General features: G+C 63.1%; 1 protein-coding gene across 1 annotated transcript in view; it reads left to right on the top strand.

Annotated features, from left to right (window-relative positions):
• The window catches only part of LOC309684007 (retinal guanylyl cyclase 1-like), a gene marked incomplete at both ends in the record, with an annotated part of 43,137 nt that overhangs the window by 9,860 nt on the left and 8,942 nt on the right, over window positions 1-24,335 (top strand). Inside the window, 11 exons of the mRNA XM_082499974.1 lie at window positions 551-635; window positions 771-867; window positions 3,022-3,126; window positions 3,417-3,500; window positions 3,858-3,938; window positions 5,959-6,135; window positions 7,963-8,119; window positions 9,321-9,470; window positions 14,398-14,546; window positions 18,988-19,151; window positions 23,420-23,612. Coding sequence (XP_082356100.1) covers window positions 551-635; window positions 771-867; window positions 3,022-3,126; window positions 3,417-3,500; window positions 3,858-3,938; window positions 5,959-6,135; window positions 7,963-8,119; window positions 9,321-9,470; window positions 14,398-14,546; window positions 18,988-19,151; window positions 23,420-23,612 — 1,442 coding nt within the window. The remainder of the gene's footprint in view (window positions 1-550; window positions 636-770; window positions 868-3,021; window positions 3,127-3,416; window positions 3,501-3,857; window positions 3,939-5,958; window positions 6,136-7,962; window positions 8,120-9,320; window positions 9,471-14,397; window positions 14,547-18,987; window positions 19,152-23,419; window positions 23,613-24,335) is intronic.

The raw sequence follows: 24,335 nt of genomic DNA on the forward strand, positions 1-24,335 counted from the left end.
AGTCATGGGTGGCCATGGCTGACCATAGATGGCCATGGCTGACCATAGATGGCCACGGGTGACCATGGTGGGCATCCATGACCATAAGCAGTCATAGGTGGCTGACCGTAGGTGGCCACGGGTGACCATGGTGGGCATCCATGACCATAAACAGTCATGCGTGGCCATGGCTGACCATAGATGGCCATGGCTGACCATAGGTGGCCACGGGTGACCATGGTGGGCATCTATGACCATAAACAGTCATGAGTGGCCATGGCTGACCATAGATGGCCATGGCTGACCATAGATGGCCACAGGTGACCATGGTGGGCATCCATGACCATAAGCAGTCATAGGTGGCTGACTGTAGGTGGCCACGGGTGACCATGGTGGGCATCCATGACCATAAACAGTCATGAGTGGCCATGGCTGACCATAGATGGCCACGGGTGACCATGGTGGGCATCCATGACCATAAGCAGTCATAGGTGGCCATGGGTGGCCTTACATTCCTTGGTGGCTCCTCTGGGCCACCCCACCCTTCACCCCCTTCCTCTCTCCGGCACAGGGGTAGACGCCACCTTCGTCCTCCTCATGTTTGTCCTCATCTCCGCCCTCATCGCGGCCGGGGCTGCCCTCGCCTGCTTCATCAGGTGGGTGCCACCACCCCATGGGGTGCTGTGGGGGGCTGAGGAGGGGACCTGGGGGAGGTACAGGGTTCCCGACGGGGGGGTGGGGTGGGGTGGGGTGGTGGACACCTCAGCAGCTTCCGTGTCCCCTTCCTACAGGCGCCGCATCCAGCAGGCCCAGCTGATGAAGGGACCCAACAAGATCATCCTCACCATGGAGGACCTGACCTTCATCAACACCCAGAGCAGCAAACGGGTGAGGAACGGGGTGGGGGGACGACCCACACAGGGGGACTTCTGGGGTGGCCACGTTGGCTCAGGGATTCGATGGCCCCCGAGGCGGTTGGAAAGGAGACCCTGTGGCCTGGAATCTGCCCCGTGGTCAATCTTGGCTTTGGGAGGAGAACCATAGGCTGGTGGGACCCAAGGGGTGACGTGTCCCCATGGTTGATGGTCCCCATGGCCGATGGTCTCCGTGGCCTGGTGTCTTCCCTGTAGACAAGCCGGCCTTGGGGAGGAGACCTAGGGACTGGCAGGTCCCCATGGGTGGCAGGTCCCCATGGGGGACATATCTCAAGTGTCCCTGTGACCTAAGGGGGTCCCTGTGACCAAGATCTGCCTTGAGAGGTGACCTATAGGCTGATGGGTCCCCATGTGTGATGTGTCCCTCTGGGTGACGTGTCCCCATGGCACGAGGTGTCCCCCAAGGCCAGGCCCTGCCCTGGGAGAAGATCCAGGGGCTGGTGGGTCCCCATGGATGACGTGTCCCCATGGCCTGAGGTCTGTCCCTCTGGGTGACGTGTCCCCATGGCACGAGGTGTCCCCCAAGGCCAGGTTCTGCCCTGGGAGAAGATCCACGGGCTGGTGGGTCCCCATGGGTGACGTGTCCCCATGGCCTGAGGTGCGTCCCTCTGGGTGACGTGTCCTCATGGTATGAGGTGTGTCCCTCTGGGTGATGTGTCCCCATGGCACGAGGTGTCCCCCAAGGCCAGGCTCTGCCCTGGGAGAAGATCCACGGGCTGGTGGGTCCCCATGGGTGACGTGTCCCCATGGGCTGAGGTGCATCCCTCTGGGTGACGTGTCCTCATGGTATGAGGTGTGTCCCTCTGGGTGATGTGTCCCCATGGCACGAGGTGTCCCCCAAGGCCAGGCTCTGCCCTGGGAGAAGATCCACTGGCTGGTGGGTCCCCATGGGTGACGTGTCCCCATGGCCTGAGGTCTGTCCCTCTGGGTGACGTGTCCCCATGGCACGAGGTGTCCCCCAAGGCCAGGTTCTGCCCTGGGAGAAGATCCACGGGCTGGTGGGTCCCCATGGGTGACGTGTCCCCATGGCCTGAGGTACGTCCCTCTGGGTGACGTGTCCTCATGGTATGAGGTGTGTCCCTCTGGGTGACAGTTCCCCATGGCACGAGGTGTCCCCCAAGGCCAGGTTCTGCCCTGGGAGAAGATCCAGGGGCTGGTGGGTCCCCATGGGTGACGTGTCCCCATGGCCTGAGGTACGTCCCTCTGGGTGACATGTCCTCATGGTATGAGGTGTGTCCTCTCGGTGATGTGTCCCCATGGCACGAGGTGTCCCCCAAGGCCAGGCCCTGCCCTGGGAGAAGATCCACAGGCTGGTGGGTCCCCATGGGTGACGTGTCCCCATGGCCTGAGGTCTGTCCCTCTGGGTGACGTGTCCTTATGGTATGAGGTGTGTCCCTCTGGGTGATGTGTCCCCATGGCACGAGGTGTCCCCCAAGGCCAGGCCCTGCCCTGGGAGAAGATCCACAGGCTGGTGGGTCCCCATGGGTGACGTGTCCCCATGGCCTGAGGTCTGTCCCTCTGGGTGACGTGTCCTTATGGTATGAGGTGTGTCCCTCTGGGTGATGTGTCCCCATGGCACGAGGTGTCCCCCAAGGCCAGGCTCTGCCCTGGGAGAAGATCCACGGGCTGGTGGGTCCCCATGGGTGACGTGTCCCCATGGCCTGAGGTGCGTCCCTCTGGGTGACGTGTCCTCATGATATCAGGTGTGTCCTCTGGGTGACGTGTCCCCATGGCACGAGGTGTCCCCCAAGGCCAAGCTCTGCCCTGGGAGAAGATCCACGGGCTGGTGGGTCCCCATGGGTGACGTGTCCCCATGGCCTGAGGTGCGTCCCTCTGGGTGACGTGTCCTCATGGTATGAGGTGTGTCCCTCTGGGTGACGTGTCCCCATGGCACGAGGTGTCCCCCAAGGCCAAGCTCTGCCCTGGGAGAAGATCCACGGGCTGGTGGGTCCCCATGGGTGACGTGTCCCCATGGCCTGAGGTGCGTCCCTCTGGGTGACGTGTCCTCATGGTATGAGGTGTGTCCCTCTGGGTGATGTGTCCCCATGGCACGAGGTGCCCCGCCGTGTCCCCACGGGCCGCATCCTGACCTGTCACCACGCGCTAGGTGGATGGCAGCCGCACCAGCCTGGCCGGCCGCAGCGGGGCGGACACCAAGAGCATCAAGAGCTTGACCGCAGCCCCCGACACCACCAACGTGGCCATTGCCGAGGTAAGATGGCCCCTCCTCCTCTTCCCCCTGTGGTGCGGGCGTGTCCCCGTGGCGTGTCCCCCCCCACCCCTTCAACCCCCCCACCCCCCAACCCCGTCACCCCAACCCCCTTTCCCCACCTGCCACCTCCGGGGGCGACAAGGCAGGGCCACCTCCGTAGGGACGTCCCCACCTCCCACCCAACCCCTATGAGTGCCCCCCGCCCCCCCCCCCCCCCCCGCCCCATCCCGGCTGGATGATTGACAGCTCGGCGGCCATGATTGACAGCCGCCTCCCGCCCTTTCCCGCAGGGAACCGAAAACTCGAAGGGCAACAGCCACCTCCCCCTCCTCCTCCTTTTGTTTAACCAACAGGGCCTTGTCGCCTCCGTGCAGGTAAGTCGAAAAAGCGGCAAACCCCACCCTTTTTCCCCCACCCCCCCCCCCCCAAAAATTGACCCTGCCCTGCTCCACCCCACCCCACTCCACCCCCACCACCCCTTCCCTCGCCACGGCCCCGCCGTGGGCAAAAAAATGGAGCCGGGGTTTTTTGAGGGTTTTGGGTTTTGGATGAATGGATGGAGGTTCTCCAGTTGGGTTGTGCGTCGGGTTGGGGATGAGGCGGGGAGGACGTGGAGTGTCCCTGTCCCCGCCGTGACGCCCACCACGGGTGTCCCTGTAGGGTCCCCCATGGCCTCGGGGTGGGGCTGGTCCACGGGGGGTTCTCGGACCTCACCCCGCTCTGTCCCTCAGGGCGACTGGGTCTGGCTGAAGAAGTTCCCCGGTGACCAGCATGGTGAGGTCAAACCGGCCACCAAGTTGGCCTTCTGCAAGGTGAGGGGGTCATGGGGACAATGCTAGGTCATGGGGGACAATGTTGAGTCATGGTGGACAACGTTGCGTCATGGTGGACAACGTTGGGTCATGCGGGACAACGTTGGGTCATGGGGGACAACGTTGGGTCATGGGGGACAATGTTGAGTCATGGCGGACAACGTTGGGTCATGGGAACACCACTGGGTCATGGGGGGCAACGTTGAGTCATGGTGGACAACGTTGGGTCATGTGGGACAATGTTGGGTCATGGGGGACAACGTTGGGTCATGGGGACACCACTGAGTCCTGGTGGACAACGTTGGGTCATGGGGACACCACTGGGTCATGGGGGACAACGTTGGGTCATGGTGGACAACGTTGGGTCATGGGGGACAACGTTGGGTCATGGAGACAACGTTGGGTCATGGGGGACGTCATTGGGTCATGGTGGACAACGTTGGGTCATGGGGGACACCTCTGGGTCATGGGGGACAACGTTGGGTCATGGTGGACACCACTGGGTCATGGGGACACCACTGAGTCATGGGGGAGAACGTTGGATCACGGGGACAACACGGGATCTTGGGGACACCAGTGGGTCATGGGGGACAACGTTGGGTCATGGTGGACAACGTTGGGTCGTGAGGACACCAGTGGGTCATGGGGGACAACGTTGGGTCATGGTGGACACCACTGGGTCATGGGGACACCACTGGGTCATGGGGGAGAACGTTGGATCACGGGGACAACACGGGATCTTGGGGACACCAGTGGGTCATGGGGGACAACGTTGGGTCATGGGACACCACTGGGTCGTGGGGGACAATGTTGGGTCATGGGGGACAATTTTGAGTCCTGGTGGACAACATTGGGGTATGGGGACACCACTGGGTCATGGGGGACAACGTTGGGTCATGGAGACAACGTTGGGTCATGGGGGACATCACTGGGTCATGGTGGACAATGTTGGGTCGTGAGGACACCAGTGGGTCATGGGGGACAACGTTGGGTCATGGGGACACCACTGAGTCATGGGGGAGAACGTTGGATCACGGGGACAACACGGGATCTTGGGGACACCAGTGGGTCATGGGGACAACGTTGGGTCACGGTGGACAACGTTGGGTCATGGGACACCACTGAGTCATGGCGGACAACGTTGGGTCATGGGGACACCACTGAGTCATGGGGACACCAGTGGGTCATGGGGGACAACGTTGGGTCATGGGGGACATCATTGGGTCATGGTGGACAACGTTGGGTCGTGAGGACACCAGTGGGTCATGGGGGACAACACTGGGTCATGGGGACACCACTGGGTCATGGGGGACAACATTGGGTCATGGGGACACCACTGGGTCATGGGGGACAACGTTGGGTCATGGAGACAACGTTGGGTCATGGGGGACGTCATTGGGTCATGGTGGACAACGTTGGGTCGTGAGGACACCAGTGGGTCATGGGGGACAACGTTGGGTCATGGGGACACCACTGAGTCATGGGGGAGAATGTTGGATCACGGGGACAACACGGGATCTTGGGGACACCAGTGGGTCATGGGGACAACGTTGGGTCACGATGGACAACGTTGGGTCATGGGGGACACCCCTGGGTCATGGGGGACAACGTTGGGTCATGGGGACACCACTGGGTGATGGGGGACAACGTTGGGTCATGGAGACAACGTTGGGTCATGGGGGACATCATTGGGTCATGGTGGACAACGTTGGGTCATGAGGACACCAGTGGGTCATGGGGACAACGTTGGGTCACGGGGGACAACGTTGGGTCATGGGGGACATCGCTTGGTCATGGGGGACACCTCTGGGGGACATGGGGGACACCTCTGGGTCATGGGGGACAATGCTGGAAGCCATGGGGGTCAACACCAGACCATGGTAGGACAATGTCAAGCCATGGGGATGGGGACTGGGACAATTCTGGACCATGGTGGGACAAGGTCAGGCCAGAAGTGGCCAACAGATGGCCCCGGGGCCAACACCGGGCCCCGTCCCACGTGTCCTCTGGCCCGGGACAGTTGCGTGACCTACGCCACGAGAACGTCAACCTCTTCTTGGGCTTCTTCCACGACTGCGGCATCTTCGCCATCGTCTCGGAGCACTGCTCCCGCGGCAGCCTGGAGGATCTGCTGCGCAACGAGGACATGAAGCTGGACTGGATGTTCAAGTCCTCCCTCCTCATCGACCTCATCAAGGTGACCACCCAGCGGGGACGGGGTTGGAGGGCGGGGGGGGGGGGACGACACGCGCGGTGGGGGTAGCGGCAGCAAGCGTGGTGGCCACGGGAGCGGAGGTGGATGGGGTGGGGCTGGTGGGCATGGTGATGGACTTGGGGTGGTGGCCACGGTGGTCTTGGGGGCTGGGGTGGGGCTGGTGGGCATGGTGATGGACTTGGGGTGGTGGCCATGGTGGTCTTGGGGGCTGGGGTGGGGCTGGTGGCCATGGTGATGGACTTGGTGGTGGCCGTGGTGGTCCTAGTGGCTGTGGTGGTGCTGGTGGCCATGGTGATGGACTTGGGGTGGTGGCCACGGTGGTCTTGGGGGCTGGGGTGGGGCTGGTGGCCATGGTGATGGACTTGGTGGTGGCCATGGTGGTCTTGATGGCTGTGGTGGTGCTGGTGGCCATGGTGATGGACTTGGTGGTGGCCATGGTGGTCCCAGTGGCTGTGGTGGTGCTGGTGGCCATGGTGATGGACTTGGGGTGGTGGCCATGGTGGTCTTGGTGGCAGTGGTGGTGCTGGTGGCCATGGTGATGGACTTGGTGGTGGCCATGGTGGTCTTGGGGGCTGGGGTGGGGCTGGTGGCCATGGTGATGGACTTGGTGGTGGCCATGGTGGTCTTGGGGGCTGGGGTGGGGCTGGTGGCCATGGTGATGGACTTGGGGTGGTGGCCACGGTGGTCCTAGTGGCTGTGGTGGTGCTGGTGGCCATGGTGATGGACTTGGGGTGGTGGCCACGGTGGTCTTGGGGGCTGGGGTGGGGCTGGTGGGCATGGTGATGGACTTGGTGGTGGCCATGGTGGTCTTGGGGGCTGGGGTGGGGCTGGTGGCCATGGTGATGGACTTGGTGGTGGCCATGGTGGTCTTGGGGGCTGGGGTGGGGCTGGTGGCCATGGTGATGGACTTGGGGTGGTGGCCATGGTGGTCTTGGGGGCTGAAGTGGGGCTGGTGGGCATGGTGATGGACTTGGGGTGGTGGCCATGGTGGTCTTGGGGGCTGGGGTGGTGCTGGTGGCCATGGTGATGGACTTGGGGTGGTGGCCATGGTGGTCTTGGGGGCTGGGGTGGGGCTGGTGGGCATGGTGATGGACTTGGTGGTGGCCATGGTGGTCTTGGTGGCTGGGGTGGTGCTGGTGGCCATGGTGATGGACTTGGTGGTGGCCGTGGTGGTCCCAGTGGCTGTGGTGGTGCTGGGGACCATGGTGATGGACTTGGGGTGGTGGCCGTGGTGGTCCCAGTGGCTGTGGTGGTGCTGGTGGCCATGGTGATGGACTTGGGGTGGTGGCCATGGTGGTCTTGGGGGCTGTGGTGGTGCTGGTGGCCATGGTGATGGACTTGGGGTGGTGGCCATGGTGGTCTTGGGGGCTGGGGTGGGCCTGGTGGCCATGGTGATGGACTTGGGGTGGTGGCCATGGTGGTCTTGGTGGCTGTGGTGGTGCTGGTGGCCATGGTGATGGACCTGGTGGTGGCCGTGGTGGTCTTGGTGGCTGTGGTGGTTCTGGTGGCCATGGTGGTGTCCATGGTGGTGGCCATGACGGTGGTGGCCATGGTAGCTCTGACCATGGCAGTGATGGCCATGGCATTAACCACGGTGGTGGCCCTGGTGGCGGCCCCGATGGTGGCCACAGCGGTGGCCACAGCAACCACCACCACGGCATTAACCACAGTGGCGTCCACCGTGCTCTCCGCATTGTGGCCACACCCCCACCGCCCACCCTGATGGTTGGCCACCCCCAGTGAGCGGCCGGCTGTGGGGTGCTGACGGTGGCCCCCTTGGCCCCCCTCGTTGCCACCCCCTCCCCCCAGGGCATGAGGTACCTCCACCACCGCGACGTGGTCCACGGCCGCCTCAAGTCCCGCAACTGCGTGGTGGACGGCCGCTTCGTCCTCAAGGTCACCGACCACGGCTACAACGAGCTGCTGGAGGCCCAGCGGGTGGTCCCCCCCACCCCCCAGCCCCAGGGTGAGGGCGGGGCCCGCAGGGGCGGAGCCTGGAGGGGTGGAGCCCCCCAGGGGGTGGGGCTCTTGGAAGGGTGGGACCACCTCCGCCTCCTCTTTCTCAACCTTTGTCGGAGGTCCAGTGGGTTTTCTCCCCTCCCCCACCCCCACCCCCACCCCCACCCCCAACCCCAGGGGGAGGGCGGGGCCCGCAGGGGCGGAGCCTGGAGGGGTGGAGCCCCCCAGGGGGTGGGGCTCTTGGAAGGGTGGGACCACCTCCGCCTCCTCTTTCTCAACCTTTGTCGGAGGTCCAGTGGGTTTTCCCCCCTCCCCCACCCCCATCCCAACCCCACGCCCCACCCCAGGGGGAGGGCGGGGCCCGCAGGGGCGGAGCCTGGAGGGGTGGAGCCCCCCAGGGGGCGGGGCTTGGAAGGCTATGACCACCTCCGCCTCCTCTTTCTCAACCTTTGTCGGAGGTCCAGTGGGTTTCCCCCCACCCCCAACCCCACCCCCACCCCCAGGGGAGGGTGGGGCCCGGAAGGGGCGGGGCTTGGGAGGGTGTGGCCCAGAGGGGTGTGGCCCCACCCCACCCCCCCAGCCTTTGGGCAGGGCTGGAAGGGAGGGCGGCCAATGGGATGATGGGGGGGGGGGCAACACACATTGTGGGGTGGGCGGGGCTAAGGCGAAGGGGCGTGGCCGTGGGGGCCTAAGTGGGTGGGGATCGCTGGGATCGGGCGGAGCCAAGGGGGATGGGGCGGGGCCTCCTGGCTGAGGGCGGGGCCTCCTGGCTGAGGGCGGGGCCTCCAGGCGGTGGGCGGGGCAGAGAGACGGGGTGGGGCTTGGCAAAGGCGTGGCTCTTGGGGGGCGGGGGCCTGGGGAATGCGTGGCTCGGGGGGGGGGGCGGGGCCACTCGCCTGGGGGTGGAGCCCTAAAGGCCCGGGAGGCGGAGCTTATGGGCGGGGAGGGGCGCGGCTACACCCAACCTCATTCACCCGGGGGGGGGCGGGGCTGGTTTGGGGGGCGTGGCTTCCCACAGTGGGCGTGGCCTGCCCGCTCTTGGGGGCGTGGCCAATCTATTAAGCACCACTACTGCTGGAGGGAATATGGTGCGGGGAGGGGGGGGGGGGGGGGTGTGAGGTTTGGCGATGGTGGGCGTGGCCTGGCGGGGGTGGGCGTGGCCTGAGGGCGGGGTGGGCGTGTCCGAGCGTGGCCCCGCCCCCCCGCAGAGCGGCTGTGGACGGCGCCGGAGCTGCTGCGGGATGCGGCGCTGGAACGTCGCGGGTCCTTCCGGGGGGACGTCTACGGCATCGGCATCATCATGCAGGAGGTGATCTGCCGCAGCGGCCCCTACTGCATGCTGGGACTGCCCCCCGAAGGTACCGCCCAGTCACACCAGTAACCCCCCAGTAACCCCCCAGTAACCCCCCAGTGACCCTACTGCCTGCTGGGACTGCCCCCCGAAGGTACCCCCCAGTAACACCCCAGTAATCCCCAGTGATCCTACCACGTGGTGGGACTGCTCCCCGAAGGTACCCCCCCAGTAACCCCCCAGTAACCCCCCAGTATCCCCCAGTGACCCTACTGCATGCTGGGACTGCCCCCCGAAGGTACCGCCCAGTAACCCCCCAGTAACCCCCAGTGATCCTACCACGTGGTGGGACTGCTCCCCGAAGGTACCCCCCCAGTAACCCCCCAGTAACCCCCCAGTAACCCCCAGTGACCCTACTGCCTGCTGGGACTGCCCCCCGAAGGTACCCCCCAGTAACCCCCCAGTATCCCCCAGTGACCCTACTGCATGCTGGGACTGCCCCCCGAAGGTACCGCCCAGTCATACCAGTAACCCCCCAGTAACCCCCCAGTATCCCCCAGTGACCCTACTGCCTGCTGGGACTGCTCCCCGAAGGTACCACCCAGTAACCCCCCAGTAACCCCCAGTGACCCTACTGCAGTCTGGGACCGCCCCCCTGAAGGTACCCCCCCAGTAACCCCCCAGTAACCCCCCAGTATCCCCCAGTGACCCTACTGCCTGCTGGGACTGCCCCCTGAAGGTACCGCCCAGTCACACCAGTAACCCCCCAGTAACCCCCCCAGTAACCCCCCCGTGACCCTACTGCCTGCTGGGACTGCCCCCCGAAGGTACCGCCCAGTCACACCAGTAACCCCCCAGTAACCCCCCAGTATCCCCCCAGTGACCCTACTGCCTGCTGGGACTGCCCCCCGAAGGTACCACCCAGTAACCCACCAGTAACCCCCAGTGACCCTACTGCAGTCTGGGACCGCCCCCCTGAAGGTACCCCCCCAGTAACTCCCCAGTAACCCCCCAGTATCCCCCAGTGACCCTACTGCATGCTGGGACTGCCCCCCGAAGGTACCGCCCAGTCACACCAGTAACCCCCCAGTAACCCCCCAGTGATCCTACTGCCAGCTGGGACTGCCCCCCGAAGGTACCGCCCAGTCACACCCCCCAGTAACCCCCCAGTGTCCCCCAGTGACCCTACTGCCTGCTGGGACTGCCCCCCGAAGGTACCACCCAGTAACCCCCCAGTAACCCCCAGTGACCCTACTGCCTGCTGGGACTGCCCCCCGAAGGTACCCCCCAGTAACCCCCCAGTAACCCCCAGTGACCCTACTGCCTGCTGGGACTGCCCCCCGAAGGTACCGCCCAGTCACACCAGTAACCCCCCAGTAACCCCCCAGTGTCCCCCAGTGACCCTACTGCCTGCTGGGACTGCCCCCCGAAGGTACCGCCCAGTCACACCAGTAACCCCCCAGTAACCCCCCAGTAACCCCCAGTGATCCTACTGCCTGCTGGGACTGCCCCCCGAAGGTACCGCCCAGTCATACCAGTAACCCCCCAGTAACCCCCCAGTAACCCCCAGTGACCCTACCGCATTCTGGGACTGCCCCCCCGAAGGTACCGCCCAGTCACACCAGTAACCCCCCAGTAACCCCCCAGTAGCCCCCAGTGACCCTACTGCCTGCTGGGACTGCCCCCCGAAGGTACCGCCCAGTCACACCAGTAACCCCCCAGTAACCCCCCAGTGTCCCCCAGTGACCCTACTGCCTGCTGGGACTGCTCCCCGAAGGTACCCCCCAGTAACACCCCAGTAACCCCCAGTGACCCTACTGCAGTCTGGGACCGCCCCCCTGAAGGTACCCCCCCAGTAACCCCCCAGTAACCCCCCAGTATCCCCCAGTGACCCTACTGCATGCTGGGACTGCCCCCCCGAAGGTACCGCCCAGTCACACCAGTAACCCCCCAGTAACCCCCCAGTAACCCCCAGTGATCCTACTGCATGCTGGGACTGCCCCCCGAAGGTACCGCCCAGTCACACCAGTAACCCCCCAGTAACCCCCCAGTATCCCCCAGTGACCCTACTGCCTGCTGGGACTGCCCCCCGAAGGTACCGCCCAGTAACACCCCAGTAACCCCCAGTGATCCTAGCACGTGATGGGACTGCTCCCCGAAGGTACCCCCCCAGTAACCCCCCAGTAACCCCCCAGTATCCCCCAGTGACCCTACTGCATGCTGGGACTGCCCCCCGAAGGTACCGCCCAGTCACACCAGTAACCCCCCAGTAACCCCCCAGTGTCCCCCAGTGACCCTACTGCCTGCTGGGACTGCCCCCCGAAGGTACCGCCCAGTAACACCCCAGTAACCCCCAGTGATCCTACCACGTGGTGGGACTGCTCCCCGAAGGTACCCCCACAGTAACCCCCCAGTAACCCCCCAGTAACCCCCAGTGACCCTACTGCCTGCTGGGACTGCCCCCCGAAGGTACCGCCCAGTCACACCAGTAACCCCCCAGTAACCCCCCAGTAACCCCTCCAGTCCCCCCCCAAAAAGCATCCCCAGCCCCCCCCCAGTATCCCCAGTCCCCCCCAAACTATCTCCAGTCCCCCCCAAAAAGCATCCCCAGCCCCGCCCAGTATATCCAGTCCCTCCCAGTATCCCCAGTCCCCCCAAAAAGCATCCCCAGCCCCCCAAAAGCATCCCCAGCCCCCCCAGTATCCCCAGTCCCCCCCAAAACTATCTCCAGTCCCCCCCAAAAGCATCCCCAGCGCCCCCCCAGTATCTCCAGTCCCCCCCAGTATCCCCAACCCCCAGTATCCCCAGTCCCCCCCAAACTATCCCCAGTCCCCCCCAAAAAGCATCCCAAGTCCCCCCCAGTGCCCCCCAGTATTCCCAGTCCCCCCCAAAAAGCATCCCCAGCCCCCCCCCAGGATCCCCAGTCCCCCCCAGTATCCCCAGTCCCCCCCAAAAAGCATCCCCAGCGCCCCCCCAGTGCCCCCCAGTCCCCCCCAGTATCCCCAGTCCCCCCCAAAAAGCATCCCCAGCGCCCCCCCAGGATCCCCAGTCCCCCCCAGTATCTCCAGTCCCCCCCAAAAAGCATCCCCAGCGCCCCCCCAGGATCCCCAGTCCCTCCCAGTTCCTCCAGTACTCCCCCAAAAGTATCTCCAGTCCCCCCCCAAAAGCATCCCCAGACCCCCCAGTGCCCCCCAGTCCCCCCCAGTATCCCCAGTCCCCCCCAAAAAGCATCCCCAGCCCCCCCAGTGCCCCCCAGTCCCCCCCAGTATCCCCAGTCCCCCCCCAAAAAGCATCCCCAGCGCCCCCCCCAGGATCCCCAGTCCCCCCCAGTATCTCCAGTCACCCCCAGTATCGCCAGTCCCCCCCAAAACTATCCCCAGTCCCCCCCAAAAAGCATCCCCAGCGCCCCCCCAGTCCCCCCCAGTATCCCCAGCCCCCCCAAAAAGCATCCCCAGCGCCCCCCCCAGGATCCCCAGCCCCCCCCAGTGCCCCCCAGTCCCCCCCAGTATCCCCAGTCCCCCCCAAAAAGCATCCCCAGCCCCCCCAGTGCCCCCCAGTCCCCCCCAGTATCCCCAGCCCCCCCCAAAAAGCATCCCCAGCACCCCCCCCAGGATCCCCAGTCCCCCCCAGTATCCCCAGCCCCCCCCCAAACTATCTCCAGTCCCCCCCAAAAAGCATCCCCAGCCCCCCCAGTATCCCCAGTCCCCCCCATAACTATCTCCAGTCCCCCCCAAAAAGCATTCCCAGTCCCTCCCAGTACCTCCAATACTCCCCCAAAAGCATCCCCAGCCCCCCCAGTGCCCCCCAGTGCCCCCCAGTATCCCCAGTCCCCCCCCAAAAAGCATCCCCAGCACCCCCCCCAGGATCCCCAGTCCCTCCCAGTATCTCCAGTCCCCCCCCAAAAGCATCCCCAGCGCCCCCCCAGGATCCCCAGTCCCTCCCAGTATCCCCAGCCCCCCCCAAACTATCCCCAGTCCCCCCCAAAAGCATCCCCAGCGCCCCCCCAGGATCCCCAGTCCCCCCCAGTACCTCCAGTACTCCCCCAAAAGTATCTCCAGTCCCCCCCAAAAGTATCTCCAGTCCCCCCCAGTTTCTCCAGTCCCCCCCAAAAAGCATCCCCAGCCCCCCCAGTATCCCCAGTCCCCCCAAAAAAGCATCCCCAGCGCCCCCCCAGGATCTCCGCGCCCCCCCAGGATCTCCAGTCCCCCCCAGGATCCCCAGTCCCCCCCAGTACCTCCAGTACTCCCCCAAAAGTATCTCCAGTCCCCCCCAAAAGTATCTCCAGTCCCCCCCAGTATCTCCAGTCCCCCCCAAAAAGCATCCCCAGTCCCCCCCAGTACCTCCAATACTCCCCCAAAAGCATCCCCAGCCCCCCCAGTCCCCCCCAAAAAGCATCCCCAGCGCCCCCCCCAGGATCCCCAGTCCCTCCCAGTATCTCCAGTCCCCCCCCAAAAGCATTCCCAGTCCCTCCCAGTACCTCCAATACTCCCCCAAAAGCATCCCCAGCGCCCCCCCCAGTGCCCCCCAGTGCCCCCCAGTATCCCCAGCCCCCCCCAAAAAGCATCCCCAGCCCCCCCCCAGGATCCCCAGTCCCTCCCAGTATCTCCAGTCCCCCCCCAAAAGCATCCCCAGGCCCTCCCAGTATCCCCAGTCCCCCCCAAAAAGCATCCCCAGCTCCCCCCAGTACCTCCAATACTCCCCCAAAAGCATCCCCAGCCCCCCCAGTGCCCCCCAGTGCCCCCCAGTATCCCCAGCCCCCCCCAAAAAGCATCCCCAGCGCCCCCCCAGGATCCCCAGTCCCCCCCAGTATCTCCAGTCCCCCCCAAAAAGCATCCCCAGTCCCCCCCAGTACCTCCAATACTCCCCCAAAAGCATCCCCAGCCCCCCCAGTGCCCCCCAGTCCCCCCCAGTATCCCCAGCCCCCCCCTAAAAAGCATCCCCAGCGCCCCCCCAGGATCCCCAGTCCCTCCCAGTATCTCCAGTCCCCCCCCCAGAGATCATCGAGAAGGTGCGCCGCCCCCCCCCGCTGTGCCGCCCGGCGGTCTCGGCCGATCAGGCGCCGCTGGAGTGTATCCACCTCATGAAGCAGTGCTGGAGCGAACAGCCCGAGAAACGCCCCACCATCGACCAGATCTTCGACCAGGTGGGACCAGTACGGACCAGTATGGGGGGATATGGGCCACTATGGGGTGAGACGGGGCCAGAACGGGGTGATATGGGGCAAGAATGGGGCGGTATGGACCACTATGGGGGGATATGGACCAGTATGGGGTGATACAGACCACTATGGGGTGATACGGGATCAGTATGGGGTGATATGGACCGGTATGGGATGATATGGACCAGTATGGGGTGATATGGACCACTATGGGGTGAGACGGGGCCAGAACGGGGTGATATGGACCACTATGGGGTGATATAGGATCAGTATGGGTTGATATAGATCGGTATGGGGTGATATGGGATCAGTATGGGATGATATGGACCACTATGGAGTGATATGGGACCAGTATGGGATGATATGGACCAGTATGGGGTGATATGGACCACTATGGAGTGATATGGGACCAGTATGGGATGATATGGACCAGTATGGGGTGATATGGACCAGTATGGGGTGAGACGGGATCCGGATGGGGTGATATGGACCACTATGGGGTGATATGGGATCAGGATGGGGTGATATGGACCAGTATGGGGTGATATGGACCACTATGGGGTGAGACGGGATCAGGATGGGGTGATATAGATCGGTATGGGGTGATATGGACCAGTATGGGGTGATATGGACCGGTATGGGGTGATATGGACCACTATGGAGTGATATGGGACCAGTATGGGATGATATGGACCAGTATGGGGTGATATGGGATCAGTATGGGGTGATACGGAATCAGTATGGGGTGACATGGACCACTATGGGGTGATACAGGACCAGTATGGGGTGATATGGACCACTATGGGGTGATATGGACCACTATGGGGTGACATGGACCACTATGGGAGGATATGGACCAGTATGGGCAGTATGGACCAGTATGGGGTGATACGGGATCAGGATGGGGTGATATGGGGCAAGAATGGGGCATTATGGGAGGAGATGGACCAGTATGGGGCAGTATGGACCAGTATGGGGTGATACGGGATCAGTATGGGTTTATATGGACCAGTATGGGGTGATACGGACCAGTGTGGGGTGATATGGACCACTATGGGGTGATATGGACCACTATGGGGCCATACGGGATCAGGATGGGGTGAGACGGGGCAAGAATGGGGCAGTATGGACCACTATGGGTTTATATGGACCAGTATGGGGTGATGTGGACCACTATGGGGTGATATGGACCAGTATGGGTGAGATGGGATCAGTATGGGTTTATATGGACCAGTATGGGGTGATACGGACCAGTATGGGGTGATATGGACCACTATGGGGTGATATGGACCAGTATGGGGTGAGACGGGATCAGGATGGGGTGATATGGGGCAAGAATGGGGCAGTATGGACCACTATGGGGGGATATGGACCAGTATGGGGCGATACGGGATCAGTATGGGGTGATATGGGACCAGTATGGGATGATATGGACCAGTATGGGGTGATATGGACCACTATGGAGTGATATGGGACCAGTATGGGATGATATGGACCAGTATGGGGTGATATGGACCAGTATGGGGTGATATGGACCGGTATGGGATGATATGGACCAGTATGGGGTGATATGGACCACTATGGGGTGAGACGGGATCAGGATGGGATGATATGGACCACTATGGGGTGAGACGGGATCAGGATGGGATGATATGGACCAGTATGGGGTGATATGGACCACTATGGGGTGAGACGGGACCAGTATGGGGTGATATGGACCAGTATGGGGTGAGACGGGATCAGGATGGGGTGATATGGACCACTATGGGGTGATATGGGATCAGTATGGGGTGATATGGACCAGTATGGGGTGATATGGACCACTATAGGATGATATGGACCAGTATGGGGTGATATGGACCAGTATGGGGTGAGACGGGATCAGGATGGGGTGATATGGACCAGTATGGGGTGATATGGACCACTATAGGATGATATGGACCAGTATGGGGTGATATGGACCAGTATGGGGTGAGACGGGATCAGGATGGGGTGATATGGACCAGTATGGGGTGAGACGGGATCAGGATGGGGTGATATGGACCACTATGGGGTGATATGGGATCAGTATGGGGTGATATGGACCAGTATGGGGTGATATGGACCACTATGGGGTGAGACAGGATCAGGATGGGATGATATGGACCAGTATGGGGTGATACGGGATCAGGATGGGGTGATATAGATCGGTATGGGGTGATATGGACCAGTATGGGGTGATATGGACCGGTATGGGGTGATATGGACCACTATGGAGTGATATGGGACCACTATGGGAGGATATGGACCAGTATGGGGTGATACGGAGAGTATGGGGGGATATGGACCACTATGGGGTGAGACGGGATCAGTATGGGGTGATATAGATCGGTATGGGGTGATATGGACCAGTATGGGATGATATGGACCAGTATGGGGCAGTATGGACCAGTATGGGGTGATATGGACCAGTATGGGGTGATACGGACCAGTATGGGGTGATATGGACCGGTATGGGGTGATATGGGACCAGTATGGGTTGATATGGACCAGTATGGGGCAGTATGGACCAGTATGGGGTGACATGGACCACTATGGGGTGATACGGGAACAGGATGGGGTGATATGGACCAGTATGGGGTGATATGGACCAGTATGGGGCAGTATGGACCAGTATGGGGGGATACGGACCACTATGGAGTGAGACGGGATCAGGATGGGGTGATATGGGGCAAGAATGGGGCAGTATGGACCACTATGGGGAGATATGGACCAGTATGGGGTGATACGGGATCAGTATGGGGTGATATGGACCGGTATGGGATGATATGGACCAGTATGGGGTGATATGGACCAGTATGGGGTGAGATGGGATCAGGATGGGGTGAGACGGGGCAAGAACGGGGCAGTATGGACCACTATGGGGGGATATGGACCAGTATGGGGCGATACGGGATCAGTATGGGGTGATATGGGACCAGTATGGGATGATATGGACCAGTATGGGGTGATATGGACCAGTATGGGGTGAGATGGGATCAGGATGGGGTGAGACGGGGCAAGAACGGGGCAGTATGGACCACTATGGGGGGATATGGACCAGTATGGGGCGATACGGGATCAGTATGGGGTGATATGGACCACTATGGAGTGATATGGGACCAGTATGGGATGATATGGACCAGTATGGGGTGATATGGACCAGTATGGGGTGATACAGGACCAGTATGGGGTGATATGGACCAGTATGGGGTGATACGGGATCAGGATGGGGTGATATGGACCGGTATGGGATGATATGGACCAGTATGGGGTGATATGGACCACTATGGGGTGAGACGGGATCAGGATGGGATGATATGGACCAGTATGGGGTGATATGGACCAGTATGGGGCCATACGGGATCAGGATGGGGTGATATGGGGCAAGAATGGGGCAGTATGGACCACTATGGGGGGATATGGACCAGTATGGGGCGATACGGGATCAGTATGGGGTGATATGGACCGGTATGGGATGATATGGACCAGTATGGGGTGATACAGGACCAGTATGGGGTGATATGGACCAGTATGGGGTGATACGGGATCAGTGTGGGGTGATATGGACCAGTATGGGGTGATATGGACCAGTATGGGATGACACGGACCAGTATGGGGTGATATGGACCACTATGGGGTGATAGGGACCGGTATGGCTTCTGTGGGTCCCGAGGTGTGGGGCGGGACCTCTATGGGGCGGTGGGACCCACGTTATGGGTTGAGACGGAACCAGTACGTGTTCTGTTGGACCTGAGGTGTGGGGTGGGACCAGTGTGGCTTCTGTGGGTCCCGAGGTGTGGGGCGGGAGCCGTATGGTGTCTGTGGGTCCCGAGGTGTGGGGCAGGACCAGTACGGTGTCTGTGGGTCCCGAGGTGTGGGGCGGGACCGCTATGGGGCGGTGGACCCCAAGTTATGAGTTGAGATGGAACCAATACCTGTTCTGTTGGACCTCAAGTGTGGGGCGGGACCAGTGCGGCTTCTGTGGGTCCCGAGGTGTGGGGCGGCTTCTGTGGGTCCCGAGGTGTGGGGCGGGACCCATACAGTGTCTGTGAGTCCTGAGGTGTGGGGCAGGACTGCTATGGGGTGGTGGGACCCACGTTATGGGTTGAGACGGAACCAGTACGTGTTCTGTTGGAACTGAAGTGTGGGGTGGGACCAGTGCGGCTTCTGTGGGTCCTGAGGTGTGGGGTGGGACCCATATGGTGTCTGTGGGTCCCGAGCTGTGGGGCGGGACCTCTATGGGGCAGCGGGACCCCACGTTACGAGTTGAGACGGAACCGCTCCCTGTTCCGTTGGACCTGAAGCGGTTGAGGTCTCCCTACCGCCTGTGGGGCGGGAGGGCCTTGGGGGCCGCCGTGGGGCGGGCTGAGCCTGAGGTCGCCGTGGGGCGGGATCTCCCCCATAGTTCAAGAGCATCAATAAGGGGCGGAAGACCAACATCATCGACTCCATGTTGCGCATGTTGGAACAGTATTCCAGTAATTTGGAGGACCTCATCCGGGAACGGACGGAGGAGTTGGAGATCGAGAAGCAGAAGACGGATAAGCTCCTCACCCAGATGCTGCCGCCGTGGGTCGCCGTGGGGCAGGGAAAGCCGGGGGGTGGGGGGGGGGCGGAGGGATGTGGGGCTGGGGTTGGGAGGGTGGTGGTCAGTCCATGGTAGGTCGAGGTCTGGGGGGGGGTTGGGGGGGGGGGGGAGCGGTGGGGTGGGGGGATCTGCTGTGGGTTGTGTGGGGCTGGAGGGGGGTGAGGTGGTCACTGGGGGTGGGTTGGGGGTGGCCATGACCCATAGATGCCACCCACATCTGTGGGGCTGGAGGGGGTTGAGGTGGCCACCAGGAATGGGTTGGAGTTGGCCACGACCCATAGATCCCACCCACATCTGTGGGGCTGGAGGGGGTTGAGGTGGTCACTGGGGGTGGGTTGGGGGTAGCCATGACCCATAGATCCCACCCACATCTATGGGGCTGGAGGGGGGCGAGGTGGTCACTGGGGGTGGGTTGGGGGTGGCCACGACCCATAGATCCCACCCACATCTGTGGGGCTGGAGGGGGTTGAGGTGGTCACTGGGGGTGGGTTGGGGGTGGCCATGACCCATAGATGCCACCCACATCTGTGGGGCTGGAGGGGGTTGAGGTGGCCACCAGGAATGGGTTGGAGTTGGCCACGACCCATAGATGCCACCCATATCTATGGGGCTGGAGGGGGGCGAGGTGGCCACTGGGGATGGGTTCGGGCTAGCCACGACCCATAGATCCCACCCATATCTGTGGGGCTGGAGGGGGGCGAGGTGGCCACTGGGGATGGGTTTGGGGTAGCCACGACCCATAGATCCCACCCATATCTGTGGGGCTGGAGATGGTCGAGGTGGCCACTGGGGGTGGGTTGGAGTTGGCCGTGACCCATAGATCCCACCCACATCTATGGGGCTGGAGAGAGTCAAGGTGGCCACTGGGGATGGGTTTGGGGTGGCCACGACCCATAGATGCCACCCACATCTGTGGGGCTGGAGGGGGTTGAGGTGGTCACTGGGGGTGGGTTGGGGGTGGCCACGACCCATAGACGCCACCTGTATCTGTGGGGCTGGAGAGAGTCAAGGTGGCCACCAGGAATGGGTTGGAGTTGGCCACGACCCATAGATCCCACCCACATCTATGGGGCTGGAGAGAGTCAAGGTGGCCACAGGGGGTGGGTTGGGGGTGGCCACGACCCATAGATGTCACCCACATCTGTGGGGCTGGAGGGGGGCGAGGTGGTCACTGGGGGTGGGTTGGGGGTGGCCATGACCCATAGATCCCACCCATATCTATGGGGCTGGAGAGAGTCAAGGTGGCCACTGGGGGTGGGTTGGGGGTGGCCACGACCCATAGATCCCACCCACATCTATGGGGCTGGAGAGAGTCAAGGTGGCCACTGGGGGTGGGTTGGGGGTGGCCACGACCCATAGATGCCACCCACATCTGTGGGGCTGGAGATGGTCGAGGTGGCCACCGGGGATGGGTTCAGGGTAGCCACAACCCATAGATCCCACCCACATCTGTGGGGCTGGAGATGGTTGAGGTGACCACCAGGAATGGGTTGGAGTTGGCCATGTCCCCACAGACACCACCCATATCTATGGGGCTGGAGGGGGGCGAGGTGGCCACTGGGGGTGGGTTGGAGTTGGCCACGACCCATAGATCCCACCCACATCTATGGGGCTGGAGATGGTCGAGGTGGCCACCGGGCCCACATAGGAGTTGCCCCCCTCCCCACCCCATAGCGGTGCCACCCACACCCCCAGTCCTCCCCATTATCCCCACAGCCCCACCGGTGCCTGAGGACCCCCCCCACCCCCCCCCCACCCCCCAAGTGGCCACCATGGTCCACCTCCCAACCTCTACCTTGGTGGTGGCCACCATGATCCTCACTGAGCTCTCCCTTGGGGGGTGTGTGGGGTGTGTGGGGTGTGTGGGGTGTGGGGTGACCCCTGTGGCCCCATAGGTCGGTGGCGGAGGCCCTGAGGACCCCCAGGTGGCCACCGTAGTCCACCTCCCAACCTCTACCTTGGTGGTGGCCACCATGATCTTCACCGAGCTCTCCCTTGGCTGTGGGTGTGGGGGGTGTGTGTGGGGTGTGTGGGGTGTGGGGGGTGTGGGGTGACCCCTGTGGCCCCACAGGTTGGTGGTGGAGGCCCTGAGGACCCCACCCCACCCCACATGTGGCCACCATGGTCCACCTCCCAACCTCTACCTTGATGGTGGCCACCATGATCCTCACCGAGCTCTCCCTTGGCTGTGGGTGTGTGTGGGGTGTGTGGGGTGTGTGGGGTGTGGGGGGTGTGGGGTGACCCCTGTGGCCCCACAGGTGGGTGGCGGAGGCCCTGAGGACCCCACCCCACCCCCCATCACCCCCCAAGTGGCCACCATGGTCCACCTCCCAACCTCTACCTTGGTGGTGGCCACCATGATCTTCACCGAGCTCCCCCTTGGGTGTGGGTGTGTGGGGTGTGTGTGTGGGGTGTGGGGGGTGTGGGGTGACCCCTGTGGCCCCACAGGTCGGTGGCGGAGGCCCTGAGGACCCCACCCCACCCCACATCACCCCCCAAGTGGCCACCATGGTCCACCTCCCAACCTCTACCTTGGTGGTGGCCACCATGATCCTCACCGAGCTCTCCCTTGGGTGTGGGGGTGTGTGGGGTGTGTGGGGTGTGGGGTGACCCCTGTGGCCCCAAAGGTCGGTGGCGGAGGCCCTGAGGACCCCACCCCACCCCACATCACCCCCCAAGTGGCCACCATGGACCACCTCCAAACCTCTACCCTGCTGGTGGCCACCATGATCCTCACCGAGCTCTCTCTTGGGGGGTGTGTGTGGGGTGTGTGCGGTGTGGGGGGTGTGGGGGGTGTGGGGTGACCCCTGTGGCCCCACAGGTGGGTGGCGGAGGCCCTGAGGACCCCACCCCACCCCCCATCACCCCCCAAGTGGCCACCATGGTCCACCTCCCAACCTCTACCTTGGTGGTGGCCACCATAATCCTCACCGAGCTGTCCCCCTTGGGGGGGTGTGTGTGGGGTGTGGGGTGTGTGGTGACCCCTGTGGCCCCACAGGTCGGTGATGGAGGCCCTGAGGACCCCCCCCACCCCCCAAGTGGCCACCATGACCACCTCCCAACCTCTACCTTGGTGGTGGCCACCATAATCCTCACCGAGCTGTCCCCCTTGGGGGGGTGTGTGTGGGGTGTGTGGGGTGTGTGGGGTGTGGGGGGTGTGGGGTGACCCCTGTGGCCCCACAGGTGGGTGGCGGAGGCCCTGAGGACCCCCAGGTGGCCACCATGGTCCACCTCCCAACCTCTACCTTGGTGGTGGCCACCATGATCTTCACCGAGCTCCCCCTTGGGGGGGGTGTGTGGGGTGTGTGGGGTGTGTGGGGTGTGGGGTGACCCCTGTGGCCCCACAGGTCGGTGGCGGAGGCCCTGAGGACCCCACCCCACCCCCCATCACCCCCCAAGTGGCCACCATGGTCCACCTCCCAACCTCTACCTTGATGGTGGCCACCATGATCTTCACCGAGCTCTCCCTTGGCTGTGGGTGTGTGGGGTGTGTGTGGGGTGTGGGGGGTGTGGGGTGACCCCTGTGGCCCCACAGGTCGGTGATGGAGGCCCTGAGGACCCCCCCCACCCCACCCCACCCCACATCACCCCCCAAGTGGCTGCCATGGTCCACCTCCCAACCTCTACCTTGATGGTGGCCACCATGATCTTCACCGAGCTCTCCCTTGGCTGTGGGTGTGGGGTGTGTGTGTGGGGTGTGGGGGGTGTGGGGTGACCCCTGTGGCCCCACAGGTGGGTGGCGGAGGCCCTGAGGACCCCCAGGTGGCCACCATGGTCCACCTCCCAACCTCTACCTTGGTGGTGGCCACCATGATCTTCACCGAGCTCCCCCTTGGGGGGGGTGTGTGGGGTGTGTGGGGTGTGTGGGGTGTGGGGTGACCCCTGTGGCCCCACAGGTGGGTGGCGGAGGCCCTGAGGACCCCCAGGTGGCCACCATGGTCCACCTCCCAACCTCTACCTTGGAAGTGGCCACCATAATCCTCACCGAGCTCTCCCTTGGGGGGGTGTGTGTGGGGGGTGTGTGTGGGGTGTGGGGGGTGTGGGGTGACCCCTGTGGCCCCACAGGTCGGTGGCGGAGGCCCTGAGGACCCCACCCCACCCCACCCCACATGTGGCCACCATGGTCCATCTCCAAACCTCTACCCTGCTGGTGGCCACCATAATCCTCACCGAGCTGTCCCCCGTGGGGGGGGTGTGGGGTGGGTGTGTGGGGTGTGTGGGGTGTGGGGTGACCCCTGTGGCCCCACAGGTCGGTGGCGGAGGCCCTGAAGATGGGGACGGCGGTGGAACCGGAGTATTTCGAGGAGGTGACCCTCTACTTCAGCGACATCGTGGGCTTCACCACCATCTCGGCCATGAGCGAACCCATCGAGGTGGTGGACCTCCTCAACGACCTCTACACCCTCTTCGACGCCATCATCGGCTCCCACGACGTCTACAAGGTGAGGGGGGGGCTACCAACCCCGCCCCCCGCCCTAGCCCGCCGGGGCCACCGCTTTCCCGCCCCTCGGGGTCACCTCTCGCCTTTCGGGGTCACCTCCCGCCCGTCTTTCTTTGGGGTCACCTCCCTGGTGGGGGGGTTCTGGGGCACGGCGGGTACGGGATGGAGGGAGGGGCGGCTATAAGAGGGAGGGGGGGCCACCAAAAGAGGGAGGGGGGCCACCAAAAGAGGGAGAGGGGCCACCAAAATGAAGAGGAGGGGCCACCGAAATGAAGGGAGAGGGGACACTGAAATGAAGGGAGAGGGGACATCGAAAGATGGGGAGGGGCCACTAAAGGATGGAGAGGGGCCACCAAAAGAGGGAGAGGGGCCACCAAAAGAGGGGGAGGGGACATCAAATGAGGGAAAGGGGCCACCAAAATGAAGAGGAGGGGCCACCGAAATGAAGGGAGAGGGGCCACCGAAATGAAGGGAGAGGGGACATCGAAAGATGGGGAGGGGCCACCAAAAGAGGGAGAGGGGCCACCAAAAGATGGGGAGGGGACATCAAAAGAGGGAGAGGGGCCACCAAAATGAAGAGGAGGGGACACCGAAATGAAGGGGAGGGGACATCAAAAGATGGGGAGGGGCCACCAAAAGAGGGAGGGGGGACATCAAAAGAGGGAGAGGGGCCACCAAAAGAGGGAGGGGGGCCACCAAAAGATGGGGAGGGGCCACCAAAATG

The sequence above is a fragment of the Vanellus vanellus genome, assembly GCF_965231255.1.
Source record: "Vanellus vanellus genome assembly, contig: HAP1_SCAFFOLD_911, whole genome shotgun sequence".
In the NCBI taxonomy this organism is placed as follows: Eukaryota; Metazoa; Chordata; class Aves; order Charadriiformes; family Charadriidae; genus Vanellus; species Vanellus vanellus.